Source organism: Esox lucius, chromosome 19, assembly GCF_011004845.1.
Source record: "Esox lucius isolate fEsoLuc1 chromosome 19, fEsoLuc1.pri, whole genome shotgun sequence".
In the NCBI taxonomy this organism is placed as follows: Eukaryota; Metazoa; Chordata; class Actinopteri; order Esociformes; family Esocidae; genus Esox; species Esox lucius.
Genome location: NC_047587.1, coordinates 43,461,214 through 43,476,655, shown reverse-complemented (window position 1 = coordinate 43,476,655; position 15,442 = coordinate 43,461,214). Strand labels below are relative to the sequence as shown.

Below are 15,442 nucleotides of genomic sequence, written 5' to 3'. Positions count from 1 at the left end.
TATCCTATCAATATGGGCCAACATTTCTAAAGAATGCTTTCAGCACCTTGTTGAATCAATGCCATGTAGAATTAAGGCAGTTCTGAAGGCGAAAGGGGGTCAAACACAGTATTAGTATGGTGTTCCTAATAACCCTTTAGGTGAGCGTATATATGCAAAACATCACATTAATTACCTACAACTGTGTTGTGTTACTGTGTTTTAAGCAGAGACATTTGGAGAGGCCATTGTGCAAGAGCCAGCCATAGCTTACATAACATTGCCAAGGATCATTGTTTTAGTTTTTATTTTGCAAGACAGCAACTTACTTACAAAGAAAAATGTTTTAGAACATATATTTGAACGTAACCAACAGGCTGAGGAATGGGAATCTGTCCAGGATCAGGTAACGCAAGTGACCATTTTGGCTCAGACATTCTAGTGCGACGTGACCCATCTGAATAACAAGTAAGTACTTTGCTATTTAGCTATATTTAGCACCGTATTACATCATTTGCATTATAAAAATTATGTAAACATTTTGTTCTGTCAACATAATAGAGGGGTGTTTATGAGTTTTTCAAAATAATGGTGGTCTCTTGGTGTTTTCATTATGAGACGTAACTACAACCTCACAAGCAGTCCTCTTCTGCCACCTGGTGGTCGTTTGGTGTAAAAATAGACAAAAAGGGTCCACTCATTATCTTATCATAATTTTTAAATCATGTTTGATTTCCATCAAAGGTGTAACAGATTTTTTGGGTAGAACCCAAATATTTCACATTGTTTTTATTTTATTCATAATTTGCAGCCTAAAACACGTTTATATGTTACAAAAGGCATGGACATTTCAAGATAAGTGATTGAAAACACGTTTCACAATGTGTTTCAATTTTTGTTATCATACCATATCGCAGAACTGTTCTCCGTAGAACCTTGTTTTTGACTTTCAAACAAATGTATTTTCTAAATTGTGTCACAGTCTATTTTGGTGTTATCATTGCAACAATATGCCCGACAACACCTTGACACGCCTCACAGCTTCTGGCACATTGTAATTTGGAGTGATGAGACCAAAATAGAGCTTTATGTTCACAACCATAAGCGGTATGTTTGGAGAGGGGTCAACAAAGCCTATAGTGAACAGAATACCATCCCCACTGTGAAGCATGGTGGTGGCCCACTTATGTTTTGGGGGTGTTTGAGCGCAAAAGGCATGGGGAATCTTGTGAAAATTGATGGCAAAATGAATGTTATCAGAAAGAACTGGCAGAAAATGTGTATTCTTCTGAACGAAATGGGATGCTCTTGGACTTTCCAGCACGACAATGACCCTAACCACAAGGCCAAGTTGGCCCTCCAGTCGTTACAGCAGAAAAAGGTGATGGTTCTGGAGTGGCCATCACAGTCTCCTGACCTTTACAGTGGGGAAAAAAAGCATTTAGTCAGCCACCAATTGTGCAAGTTCTCCCACTTAAAAAGATGAGAGGCCTGTAATTTTCATCATAGGTACACTTCAACTATGAGAAAAGAAATCCAGAAAATCACATTGTAGGATTTTTTATGAATTTATTGGTAAATTATGGTGGATGTAAGTATTTGGTCAATAACAAAAGTTAATCTCAATACTTTGTTATATACCTTTTGTTGGCCATGACAGAGGTCAAACGCTTTCTCTAAGTCTTCACAAGGTTTTCGCACACTGTTGCTGGTATTTTGGCCCATTCCTCCATGCAGATCTCCTCTAGAGCAGTGATGTTTTGGGGCTGTCGCTGGGCAACACAGACTTTCAACTCCCTCCAAAGATTTTCTATGGGGTTGAGACCTGGTGACTGGCTAGGCCACTCCAGGACTAGGCTTGGGTATCGAGTATCGAGTATTGATTGGTACCGGGACTAGCTTTGCGATTTTCACAGAATCACACAAAAGTTTAAATTTTGATTCCTAGATTTGATTCACAGTCCACCGACCGGAAGAAGAAACCGCTGAACACCAACAAAAAAGCGTCCCCCGGAAGTGTTGGCGAGTTGAACATGGATAGCGTGCGTCGGCGGTCCAAAGTGTGGCTTCACTTTTCTAAACAGGGCGAAATCTCAGCAAAATGCAACATTTGCGACAAGTTTCGTGCTTAGGAGGGTGCACGTCGAACATGATAAAGCACATCCAAGTTCATGGAGTAGAAATAAATGTGTGCCCCGCCTTTGACGCGCTGTGCCGACCGTCCTCGTTTTCTCCTATTAATGCGTTCAAGCTTCTTCTACACCCAGCAAATGTGTTTTCTCCACAGCAGGAGATACATCCTGCTTGAGAAGGCAGATATGATCATTTTCCTAAACAAGAACTGTTTCTGATTTTATACTGTACCTGCTGCTAATCTGGACTGGGTTTTACAAGGTGTTTCTTATTGTTTATTTGCTATTCTGCACCAGGTTAGCCCATCAGTGGGAGCACGGTAACATGTTTAAGCACCTGCAGCATCATGTGTAAATGTGTTTTCAAAAATAAAGCTCTCTTGAGGAAAGTGTACCCCTGTGAAAATATATTCATAATTTATAATATTTATATTCAAGTTCATAGATTTGATATTTATATTGTAGTTGAAAACAGCCCTGTGAGAAATTCATAGTAAAGTTATTAAAAAGTAAAAGGTTAATAGAATTAAAATTGATGGAGAAGGTCAGACTATTTCCTTCAGAAAGCCTGTTGGTTAGCTAGCTCATTTAAAATATCCTAAACTTTTTTGACCCTGCCTCTTAAAAGAATCGGAATCGAGAATCGTTAGGAACCAAAATCGAAACTAGGAATCGGAATCGTTCACATTTAAACGATCCCAAACATACCCAGGACCTTGAAATGCTTCTTATGAAAGCCACTCATTCGTTGCCCTGGTGGTGTGTTTGGGATCATTGTCATGCTGAAAGACCCAGCCATGTTTCATCTTCAATGCCCTTGCTGATGGAAGGAGGTTTTCACTCAAAATCTCATGATACATGACCCCATTCATTCCCATTCCTACACGGATCATTCGTCCTGGTCCCTTTGCAGAAAAACAGCCCCAAAGCATGATGTTTCCACCCCCATGCTTCACAGTAGGAATGGTGTTCTTTGGATGCAACTCAGCATTTTTTCTCCTCCAAACTCGTCGAGTTGAGTTTTTACCAAAAAGTTCTATTTTGGTTTAATCTGACCATATGACATTCTCCCAGTCCTCTTCTGGACCATCCAAATGCTCTCTAGCAAACCTTAGACGGGCCTGGACATGTACTGGCTTAAGCAGGGGGACACGTCTGGCACTGCAGGAGTTGAGTCACTGGCGGCGTAGTGTGTTACTGATGGTAGCCTTTGTTACTTTGGTCCCAAATCTCTGCAGGTCATTCACTAGGTCCCCCCGTATGGTTCTTGTGATCATTTTGACCCCACCGGGTGAAATTTTGCGTGGAGCCCCGGATCGAGGGAGATTATCAGTGGTCTTGTATGTCTTCCATTTTCTTACAATTGCTCCCACAGTTGATTTCTTTATACCAAGCTGCTTACCTATTGCAGATTCAGTCTTCCCAGCCGGGTGCAGGTCTACAATTTTGTTTCTGGTGACAGCTCTTTGGTCTTGGCCATAGTGGAGTTTGGAGTGTGACTGTTTGAGGTTGTGGACAGGTGTCTTTTATACTGATAACAAGTTCAAACAGGTCCCATTAATACAGGTAACGAGTGGAGGACAGAGGAGCCTCTTAAAGAAGAAGTTACACGTCTGTGAGAGCCAGAAATCTTGCTTGTTTGTAGGTGACCAATTACTTATTTTTCACCATAATTCTCCAATAAATTCATAAAAAAATCCTACAATGTTATTTTCTGTATTTTTTTCCTCATTTTTTCTCTCATATTTGAAGTGTACCTATGATGAAAATTACAGGCCTCTCTCATCTTTTTAAGTGGGAGAACTTGCAAAATTGGTGGCTGACTAAATACTTTTTTGCCCCACTGTATTACCAATTCTCCAAGGGTATGCAGAGCACAATTCTATAATGAAAACCACTACTTGGGCATCATCTTGAATGTGGAGGATGACAATATACAGGTCAGTTGCATGCATCGCAATGGTGTAAACAAATTATTCTGGGTGGGCCCACGAAAGGACATCAGCTGGTATGACAATCAGGTACTGTGCCTGATCAAAGAGCCTCAGGCACTCAATAAAACTGTATTGGGCACCAGTTGAAACTGGTGCCCAATACATTGACTGTATCTCCACCCGGTTATGAACCGTTCCACCCTGTCAGACAACTCATTTTAAATAATGAAATGGCTACAATGTTAAATGTTTTCCATGTTTTTGTGTTTATTTGAAGGGATGAAGAGGATTAACAGCAAACATTGATTGTGCAAAAGTCTGTTAGTATTTTCTATTTTGTAGGGAAAATGTTTGCATAAATTGTCGGTTTATTAACAAGACACTACTCATCTATAGTTATTTCTTTTTTTATTAAATATGATATGATGGAATAAGGGACACATAATATCTCAGAACATTATAATATTGTTAAACATTTACATTATTAACATTCTGTGATTTCTATGATTTCAGGGTTGAATACCTTCACAGTCTCTGTCTGAACAATCTACCCATAATTATTATTATTTGAGTGCAAAGGGCCTTTTCTTGGAGGGCAAAATCATGTACGAGGTCACTGAAATCAAGCTAGCAACAGTAGATCGCATTCAATTGACATAACAGTCAAACAGTTCAGTCTGTTTTCATTCGAGTTCTCAGTCTGTTTTTGATTAGTCCCAACTTTGAAAATGATCTCTCTCCAGTTGTATTTGAGACAGGGAGAGTAAGATAGATCCTGAGTGCAATGTCAACATTGGGAAAGGCACTTTGTAGCTGTTTTTCTCTCAGTATTACTATTAGATTCCCAGATGACAGGTCATATGTTAAGGAGCTACAAACTGAACAAATTCATGTTCAAAGTCATCTTGTAGATCCTTGCTGTATTTGTGCAGAAGATTCCAATAGGCATTGTGCATCTCCTCCATGGACATATTTTTGAGACAGGTTAAGAAGCCAAAGTATTTGCAGGTCTCTGTGTGCATTGAAACTTTGACGTAGTGCACTGGTCAAACTGTCAATTTATCACCAGAAACATTTCTACACAAGATTTCTCACTGCCTGTGAGGGTGTGATAAATTGTACTAGACTCATCTGCTCTTGGTATACTTTTCACTTGCAGATTAGTTGCAGAATTTAATTCTTGTGTAGCAGAGATTTGTTTCGCCTATTATCTCCAATTCTTCAAACTGGCCAAGTAAATCTTCCAAAAATCCTGAGAGTGTCTGAGGTAGACAGTGCAGTTACCTTCGTCAGAGGGATTGTTTGTAATGCTAGCAGGATTCCTCAAAGTGTGAATTATTTTTGAAGAAAGTGGTACGTTTTGGTACCTTACTAAGCACTTGTACATTTCTAGTATTTTTCAATTGCTGTTGTTTGCTCTTATTTGCTCCACTATCATATTTTCTTGTGGCAAGTCTTTTTTTTACTGACACGTACAGTGAACTGAACCAAATCCTGCAAGAAGTGATAGCACATAGCTAGCTATTTTAATACTGTAATGTATAGCTAACTAATGTACAGTTAATACAGTAGTTAGCCAAAAATGTCTCAGAATCCCAATGAAAATCTCAGAATCCCAATGAAAATTCCCATTCAGTTGTCCACCATTGGGTGCCTGTAGTGGTCGTGGCCCAGGGCTGCAACCCATATAGCCCATTGGGTAATGCTATATAAATATAACCGACTCAATCTTAATTGAACTGATATGAATGTTAATTCATTTTGCTTGGATTAGAACAATTCAGGAAAAAAATCATGCATTTACATTAATTCAATACCTTGAATGACAAAATGGTATGAGACCCATCTGTTTTTACAACCAAGGTGCAATGTGAAACTCTCTATACATGCTTCAGATTCTGAACTAAATCTCTGGATGCTGTATCTCATTTGGGCGTGCGTTTTATCACTGGTGCAAAATTATTTCAAACATCACTGTCTATTACATTCTATAATTGGCAGGGAGTCACAGACATAGAGAAAGTCAAGATATTGTGGCTGACATTTTTATATAAGGAGGTCTTGAAAAAACCTCTTGACTATCTAACAAAGAAAATTTGCTGAACGATGAGCAGTTACCAAACACACTCTCAAGACTGGATAGTGCTGGAGATATATGCAGGCCAACGCCAAACCAGGTAAAACTGCTTAATTCAAACGTTTTAGTGCCTTTAAGACATTTTACATTTCTTATCATTTTAACATCAATTGTTTTTTACATGTGTAATTTCATTTGTGTTTGTGTTTTTTATATAATACAGAGCTCACCTGTGAAAGAGACCTAAGTCTCTGTTGATTTCTCTGTATAGATAAAGGTAAATTCAAAATATATTAATTGTGGGTCTTTGTGAAGGAAGCATATTTTTTTTGTGGAAGACATTGACGGTCTTGATCAAAGGGTAGTGTTTTTGGATCACTGGACACTTGCTTAACTTAGCAGCTGGATTGGGCTGACATTGTTTGTGTGTGTGCATGTCATACATACACACACGCACACACTGCATGTGTATGACTCCCACTATTACACCCATTTCATCACACGAACTTGATGAACTTCTCGCATGTTCATACACATGGACACACCTACACTTGATGTTTAAAAACCAGAGCTATTGAGATAATGTAAGCTAAATTGGTTGGTTGTCCTCCACTTGATCCGTTCCTAGATCTGTTTAGCATTAGGTCCTCTGAAACATCCATTGCAACCTTCATTAGTTCACGTGCACACGCACACGTAGCCTCAGATGACTTTGTTTAGAGCAGCTTATACACTATGAGCACTGCTCCTCTTAGTACACTTTCTCTGCCTAATTGGCTTACCTTCTGTTCACTATCTTAACAGCAGTTAGATGTGTGTGCGTAGGTGTGTGTCAGTGACTGTCCGAACTGCTTATTAATGTCGCAAATTGGCATAGAAATTTGACTGTTCCCATGCTGAAGTCTCAGGTGACATTTAAGGTGGCAATGCGCAAAACACTGTTGGATGAAACATCTAACATCAACAAGCTAATGCATTATACATGGAGAGTACATTTTCACTACTCAGGCGATAATGTGAGGAAATTACTGTTTAAGCCTGAATCCCTAATGACATCCCTATACCCTATATGGTAGACTACTTTTGACCAGGGTTTTTCTCAAATGTAGTTTACTATGTAGCAAATAGGGTGCCATTTGGCCCAAATGTGTAATGTCAATTACCATGGAAAAGGACATCAGGGAGTGTAAACTAAAAGTTATTTTATTTATTTTTGATAACAATAGGCAATTACTGACCGATCTTGCATTTGATTAATTAGCTCAATTATATCCATTTGTTTCTCTAAGTGTATTTAGAGTTTCATGTCAAGTGAGGTTTTTTACAGGTGAATCTTTTTTTAACACTTTTAGCAGACTGTCCTGTCACCACAGAGTTTTGACATAGCAACATTTCGGTAAACGGTCTGATGCTCTAATCTAAGATACATTTATTCCCTTTTATATTATTAAAGCCAGGACTGATTATATCAAAGCTTGGATTCATATAATGACACATAGAGAGAGAGATTAGCTCTAGGATATATTTTTGGCCATTTAGATAATACTACATAATATCCTGACAAATCTACATCTACACTTGCTTGAAAACTTTGCTTGGAAACTTTTTTTAAATAAGAGCCCTGTTCACAGAGCTGATTGAGACACATTGCAGAGAAAGAAATAGAGAGAAATGGTGCCATTTCAATTATCTTAAAATGCATCAGTTCTTTCTTGCTTCCTTTAGCCTGGGATCTGACAGATGACAGGGACAGACAGGCAGGAAGACAGGCAAAAGGATGATTATGAAACTGTTAAACCAACCAAACCATTGAATTCCATTCCTAGGTCCTACCTCAGGTATCCAGGTCAACTTCTTGTGGTGCTGGCTGAGAAATGTCCTAATGTGGGCGTGCTCTCTGGCGTCAGCTCCATCAGCATTCGGGTCATCCTCCTTGAGAGATGGATAAAACCAGAGTCAGTGAGGGGTGGAAACAGTGATGACATCACAGAAAATAAAGGTCCAAAATGAAACAAGGAGTAAATACAGGACTAGTGGAAAGGAGAGATGGATTATGTTAAAAAGACTGTAGAGGAGAGGAAGAGTAGAGGATAGGAAGAGATTACAAAACAAATTGGTTATAGAGCAAAAAAAACTCATAAAATGTGTTTTATTTATTCATCCAAGTTGAGTTTGGTCCTTCGATGTCCACAAAATGTAGGGGGAAAAAATATAAAATGTTCTGTGTGTGTGTGTTAAAATAATCTGAAAATGTTACTTATCCAGGGCCAGACAATTGTGCCAAGAGTTAAAAAGGTAAAAAAATAATATTCTCCCACTTCTCATACAGTTCAAGGTTTCATGACTCAAATGCAAGACCTACACCTTTTTAAAATGTAGTTCCCTCACCAAAGCTGTACCTTACTCTCTCCGACATCCCTGGCAAATAGAGGAGGCTTGCCAATTGTTTAACAGCACACCAACTTACTCTCAATCTTGCCTCCGAGACACGAGTGTGTCATTCTTTTCATCATTTTTTTATGGCTAGCTTCAGACACCTTTCTAACACCCTGTACTTGCTGTGACATAATTTCTATTTAACGCATATTTCTTTTAACAGGGCTGCAGAGGAAAGAGACACAGTGTTTCGGCAGAAAGCTTTCAGAGTGGTAGGATAAATCCCAGATCAGGGTAATGGCTTTAGGTGCCCCAGGGAGTGATTGTCGGCCAGCAGGACGGAGGGCAGGAGTATGTCAGAGATTAGGCTTTAGGGAGTCAAATTTGGGATTAAGGCATGAATAGTTAAGGGAGGTTCCATTGGTTCTTCATTTTGTGTTCGGCAGGCTTAGCGCTGGTGAGGTGAACACTGGTTAGTGAGTCTGAGTGTGTGTTTGCATATATAAAGTCACGTGTGACTTCACTCCCTCTGGATTTCCCCAGCTGTGTTTATGCATGCATTTGTGTTGGTAGCCAAGCAGGTACACATCTATATTTTTGCATTCACACTACACATAAAATCTCCACGACAGCTCCTAATAAACTCAACACAAAACAGTCAGTCAGTAATACATTTGCAAAGATACATTGTGACTCAACCTTAACGTTGCACATTGCAGAGTATTTTGGATTTGGTCCAAAATGCCCCTTTATTACCTATGCAGTGCACTCCTTTTGGGTGCGCCCTATTCTGTGTCATGCACTAGTGTCATTTGGCAAGAATATAAGGTTTGTGCCCGAAAGGAAGACCATGTCAGAGGACCCTGTCAAATCCTTATCTATTCCAAATTATCCTACTGGAAGCTGTCATTGATTGACCATCATGGTGCCAATGATTTCTCCAACCTATGCCATGCTGACATTCTACTGACAGCTATGAAATACTATTGATTGACCAAGCAATTTTGTTTGTCTGTGAGTCTGTCCGTCCATCCAGTGGGTAAACAAAAACAACCCCTCACCACTCTTCTGTTTTCTTTCTCCCTTTCATTGTTTTCTTTCATGTCTACCCCTTTTTGTCACAGCCACTTGGGGATAAAGACCCTGTTGATCCTAGCCTCGAGGAACAGTTGGAGTCACAGCCCCTGAATACCAATCATTTTAATGAAATTCCCCTCGTTAATCACAAACACGCTGCAGTCGGGGGTTGGGGGTGGTGGGCTCACCCCATGCTTTCATGAGCCGATTCCCAAGCAGCAATCGTAATTTCTGCAAGGGCATGAAAGTTTACATCCGGCACGGAATAATTACATTATTCTCAATCTTTCATCCTAGTTATCATCCACAGATCTTTAAGGGGCATAAACATGGGTGAATGTGTATTGCCACAGACATCTCACGTGATATCTCATTTGCAGTAGCATGCGGCTCGGGTTGTCTGAAGGCACATCCAGCATAGATACGAAGGATATGTCTGCCATCAGCCCAGGGGCGAAAACCTGATAAAGTTTGGAGGGGACAATTACATTACATTTTGTCAAGAGCAATTCTTCAGGTGGACACCAAAAGTAGTGCTATAATACGGTTTTAGTTTACCCCATCGGTTTGCTTGATGCTGTAACTTCAAGTTCGGCTAGCGTGTGTGAACCCTACCAACAAAAAACAAACTTACTAGATTAACCTCATGTTAGCTACGTGCATTGAGTGCCTTTCAGACGGTTTACACGAACACTGTCACCTTGCCAGCTAAGGAATACTACATACACTGCAAAGCAAGCTTCACTCGTTGATTAAAATGGAAACAAATGCAAACGCTGGCTGATGTTACTGTAGCTTGCTAGCAAACATCAGCTAACCGCTAGCTAACATAAAGTGTGACCTGTAGTGAAAATGAAGGCTGGTGACGGTTAGAAATGTGTTTTACTGTATTGAGTGGTAGAAGTAAAGAAATGTCAACATATCCTTTGTTTGAACTACTTACTCAAATCAGATTTCCACATATTAGTGATGGGTCGTTCACAAACGATTCATTATTTTTGAACAAATATTTTTGGTGAATCATGATTAATCTCCGTAGGATCTTAGGATCTTTGAACGATGAACGAAATGAGCAATGATCCATGTCTTTTTTGGATCTTCAAATCTCATTCACCGGAAGGAACGATGAACAAAATAAACAATGATCCATGGATCTTTACGCACTTAGGCTCAACAGAGAACGATGGAAGGCACATGAGTAATGAGGAAATAAGCCTTTCAATCTTTTTGATTTTCAAGTATCATATTATCATCCTTAATGTTCCAAAGTAAAAAACGTTAGCTACAATTAATATTAAGACAATAAGCTGTTATTCAGCTGTCAAGGACTCAATTTATGAATAAACATTTTCTCATGGTGCTTTTTATCCCGCGATCACCAGAAGGAACGACAATGACTTGGATCTCCGAGTCTCTGATTTATTATCAGCCTAATACACCAAAAAAGCTATTTGGTCTATTATTTTAAAAATTAAGTTTTGACTCTTTTGGAAAGGAAAGAAAAAGGTGATGTGGTATATTCACATCACCCGGAGCTGTATATTCACAGAAGAGCGCTAAAGGAGCAAGTCCTGAACCTGTTCCTATTGGGAGTTTCCAGCAAACATTTCAAATAAATGTGCTGGCAGATACTTTAAAAAAAAATCTCTGCAAATTACTTCCTGTGTAAGTAAGTTTAATATTTTAAATTTTGAGCTGGTGTTAAAACTGGTTGTAACTATGGTTTACCGATAAGAAAATTCTTGCCCGATGCTGATATTCATTCAGTGCAATCGCCCAATGCCAATACCAATGTTTTCTCATTTTGGTGCCTGTGTACCCTAGCATAAATTAAAGACATCTAATTATGCTTTTCACAACCCAGTTTTCAAAAAAGTTTGGACGTTGCATGAAATGCAGATAATTTATCCCTATAATTAATTGAAAATAGTATAAAGACAACACATCAAATGTTGAAACTAAGAAAATGTATTGTGAATTTTTTATTTGATACCAGCAACACATTTAAAAAAAGTTGGGACAGGGGCATGTTTACCACTGTGCTGCATCATCCCTTCTTTTAATAATACTCTGTAAGAGTTTGGGATCTAAGAACAATTGCAGTTGTTTTGAAACTGATACGTATTCATATAATTGCTTGACTTTCAGCTGTTACACAGTTCTGGGTCTCCTTTGTCATATTTTTTATTTCAAAATGTGCCAAATGTTTTCAACAGGGGACAGGTCTGAACTACAGGCAGGCCAGTTGAGCACCAGGGCTTTTTTACTGCAGCAATGCTGTTGTGATAGGTGCAGAATGTGGTTTGGCATTGTCTTGCTGAAATAAGCAAGGCCTTCCCCGAAAGACGTTGTCTGGATGGCAGCATATGTGGAGCCAAAACCTGTATATGTTTTTCACCATTACTGGTGCCTTCGCAGATGTGCAAGACACCCATTCCATGTGCACTAATGCACCCCATACAATCACAGATGTTAGTTTTTGAACTGTGCACTGATAACAAGCCAGATGTTCCCTAATTTCTTTAGTTCAAAGGAAGCGATGTCCAGGTTTTTGTGATGTCAGAACTTTTTCCACTTTTAATGTGACCGATAATGTGAACGAACTTAAATCTTTGAGGGGGGAGAAATGAAAAATAAAAACCTTACAATAACCTGGTTGCATAAGTGTGCACATCCTCTTAAAACTGGCGATGTGGCTGTGTTCCGAATTAACCAATCACATGCAAACTCATGTTAAATAGAAGTCATTACCACCTGCCATCATTTAAAGTGACTCTGATTAATCACAACTGAAGTTCAGCTGTTTTTGTAGGATTTTCCAGACATTTTCTTACTTGCATCTCAGAGCAAAAGCCATGGTCGGCAGAGAGCTTCCTAAGCATCAGAGGGATCTCACTGTTGAAAGATATCAGTCAAGAGAAGGGTACAAAATTTCCAAAGCATTAGATAAACCATGGAACACAGTGAAGACTGTCATCATCAAGTGGAGAAAATATGGCACAACAGAGACATAACCAAGAACTGGACATCCCTCCAAAATTGATGAAAAGACAAGAAGAAAACTGGTCAGGGAGGCTTCCAAGAGACCTACAGCAACATTAAAGGAACTGCAGGAATTTCTGGAAAGTACTGGCTGTGTGCTACATGTGACAACAATCTCCTGTATTCTTCATATGAATAGGCTATGGGGTAGTGTGGCAAGACGGAAGCCTTTTCTTATAAAGAAAAACATCCAAGCCTGGCTGAAGTTTGCAAAAACAAACATCAAGTCCCCCAAAAGCCCGTGGGAAAATGTGTTATGGTCTGATGAAACAAGGTTGAACTTTTTGGCCATACTTCCCAAAGGTATGTTTGGCGCAAAAACAACACTGCCCATCACCCAAAGAACACCATACCCACGGTGAATCATGGTGGTGGCAGCATCATGCTTTGGGGCGGTTTTTCTTCAGTTGGAACCAGTGTGGAGGGAATTATGAACAGTTCCAAATACCAGACAATTTTAGCACAAAACCTTCAGGCATCCATTAGACAGCTGAAGATGAAGAGGAAGTTCACCTTTCAGCACAACAACGACCTAAAGCACACATCCAAATCCACAAAAGCATGGCTTCAACAGAAGAAGATTAACTTTTTGGAATGGCTCAGCTAGAGCCCAGACCTGAATCCAATTGAATATCTGTGGGGTGATCTGAAGAGGGCCTTGCACAGGCGATGCCCTCGCAATCTGACACATTTGGAGCGCTTTTGCAAAGAATAGTGGGCAAATATTGCCACGTCAAGATGTGCCATGCTAATAGACTCCTACCCAAAAAGACACAGTGCTGTAATAAAATCAAAAGGTGCTTCAACAAAGTATTAGTTTAAGGGTGTGCACACTTATGCAACCAGGTTATTTTGAGTTTTTTATTTTTCCCCCTCAAAGATTTCAGTTTGTTTTTCTATTGAATTGTTCATGTTATAGGTCACATTAAAGGTGGAAAAAGTTCTGACATGATTTATCTTTGTCTCATTCTTTTACACCACAAGAACCTGACATTTCAACAGGGGTGTGTAGACTTTTTATATCCACTGTACATGAATAACGTAAAAAAAAAATATATTCGATTAGCAGAGTAAAAGGATGATCAATGGATAACTAGTGTTTTGCAATGGCATTTGCGGTCACTGTTGGATTGTTCCTTTTTTTGCGAGGAGGTGATGGCACATTATCAGAATCAGATAAAGATCCGACATCTGACACGTCGATTTCGGGATCTATTTCTGATCCTCCATCTGACTCCATCTCTTCTAAATTTTGCAGCATCTGCAATGCTGTCAAGGTGTCGAATCATCAGGTTCGGTTTGCCATTGTGAACTAAATGCTGAGTTGTCTGACTTTCATCCATTGATCCCATTCATCCATTGACATCATTGCTATTTCATTGCTATTCATTACATTAGATTAAAATTTATTGTCAACTGTACAAGTACAGTATAATGAAATGCAAATGCAATTTACAAGTTAAAGAATTCAGATCAATGTATAAGTGGGATGTTTAAATGTGCAATTTGAAGGTGCAAGGATAGCAGCATTGAGGTTGTACATGTACCAACTGAAAAACAATGTAAACAACATGTACACAATTTCAAATAATTTTTAGAGTAGCCTTACATGAAAATATGGAAAAGTAATGTGTTGATTGTATTGATTAAAAACAGTAATGTGCTATACATTTATTGAATTGGTAATTGGCCATTGGTGAAGAGATTTGGTATTTAGATTTACATTTTACATTTTGGGTACCAATGCTAAGTGCTGTGGGCTGTTGGCCGATTATGTCGGAAAACCGGGTAAATAACAGGTAAATCGTTATCCGTTTGTGAGTTTAGAATTCTGACAACAACAGTGTAATTAATATACACCTATTTAGGAAAAGGCATGGAAGAAGGAGGGGGTAGCTGTCAAAATGGCCGTTTTATTTCATAAACAATCTCAAATGACAATTCCCGTAGGCATTTGGTGGTCGTAGTGTTAATATGTCTTTGCAAGGCATTGAGTAAACTTTTTTATTCACCATCAAATAGGCTAGCCACTCATTTTGACAGCCAAACCCCATCCCTTCATATTATAAAAAACAAAACCAACATGAGTGCTGTTTAACGATATGAAAACAAATTATAAAGGTATTTTATAGTAAGAAGTAACGTAAAATAGTCTACTTTATGCCAAAATATCAAAGATTGAAAATGTTCAGCTGCACCTGAAAGAGGTCACCAGGGAATCGGAGACAACACCACATGCGTGCGTGTTGCCACCACACACTAGTTGACTAGAATCTGAATGCATTTAGTAATTTGACATTGCTGCAGTTTAAACTCAAACTAACATTTATAACCACCACACGTGTGAACAAAACAATGAAGAAGAAATGAACAAACACTGGCTTCAGGAGATTTTTGTGTGAAATGTATCTTGTGATGGAAATTAACCTTTTAACGATACACACATGGTTGCTCTGCATACAGTGTGCTGGATTCATTGACGGGCCCCCGAATATGAGGGCAGTGTGTCTGTGTTTCTCAAGTAGCACATGAAAACAATAGCACCAGGGGCCTCATTTATCAGGCGTGCGTAGAAATGTATCAAACATTCATACGAGCATTTGTATATGAAACACCCCATATTATCTAAATTAGTTGAATCACCACCAATAAAAAGGGAGCTAACAAGTTAAACTAGAAATTGGTAAGGAAAATGGAGCAAAAAAGAAAGGAAATATTTGTTTCCCAAAAAATATTTAAATGGAGGTTTTGGTGGAGGTTTGAGTGCAACCAAAAAAAATATTTGGAACACTTAGCGGTGCTTTGACAACCAAAATTTTTTATAT

The 15,442-nt window shown here is 38.9% G+C and overlaps 1 protein-coding gene across 3 annotated transcripts in view; it reads right to left on the bottom strand.

Moving 5' to 3' along the window:
• b4galnt4a (beta-1,4-N-acetyl-galactosaminyl transferase 4a) overlaps window positions 1-15,442 on the bottom strand; it is a 456,187-nt gene that overhangs the window by 277,208 nt on the left and 163,537 nt on the right. For all 3 annotated transcript variants that reach the window (XM_020044136.3, XM_034288228.1, XM_034288229.1), the window contains one exon: window positions 7,956-8,054. In XM_020044136.3, coding sequence (XP_019899695.2) covers window positions 7,956-8,054 — 99 coding nt within the window. The remainder of the gene's footprint in view (window positions 1-7,955; window positions 8,055-15,442) is intronic.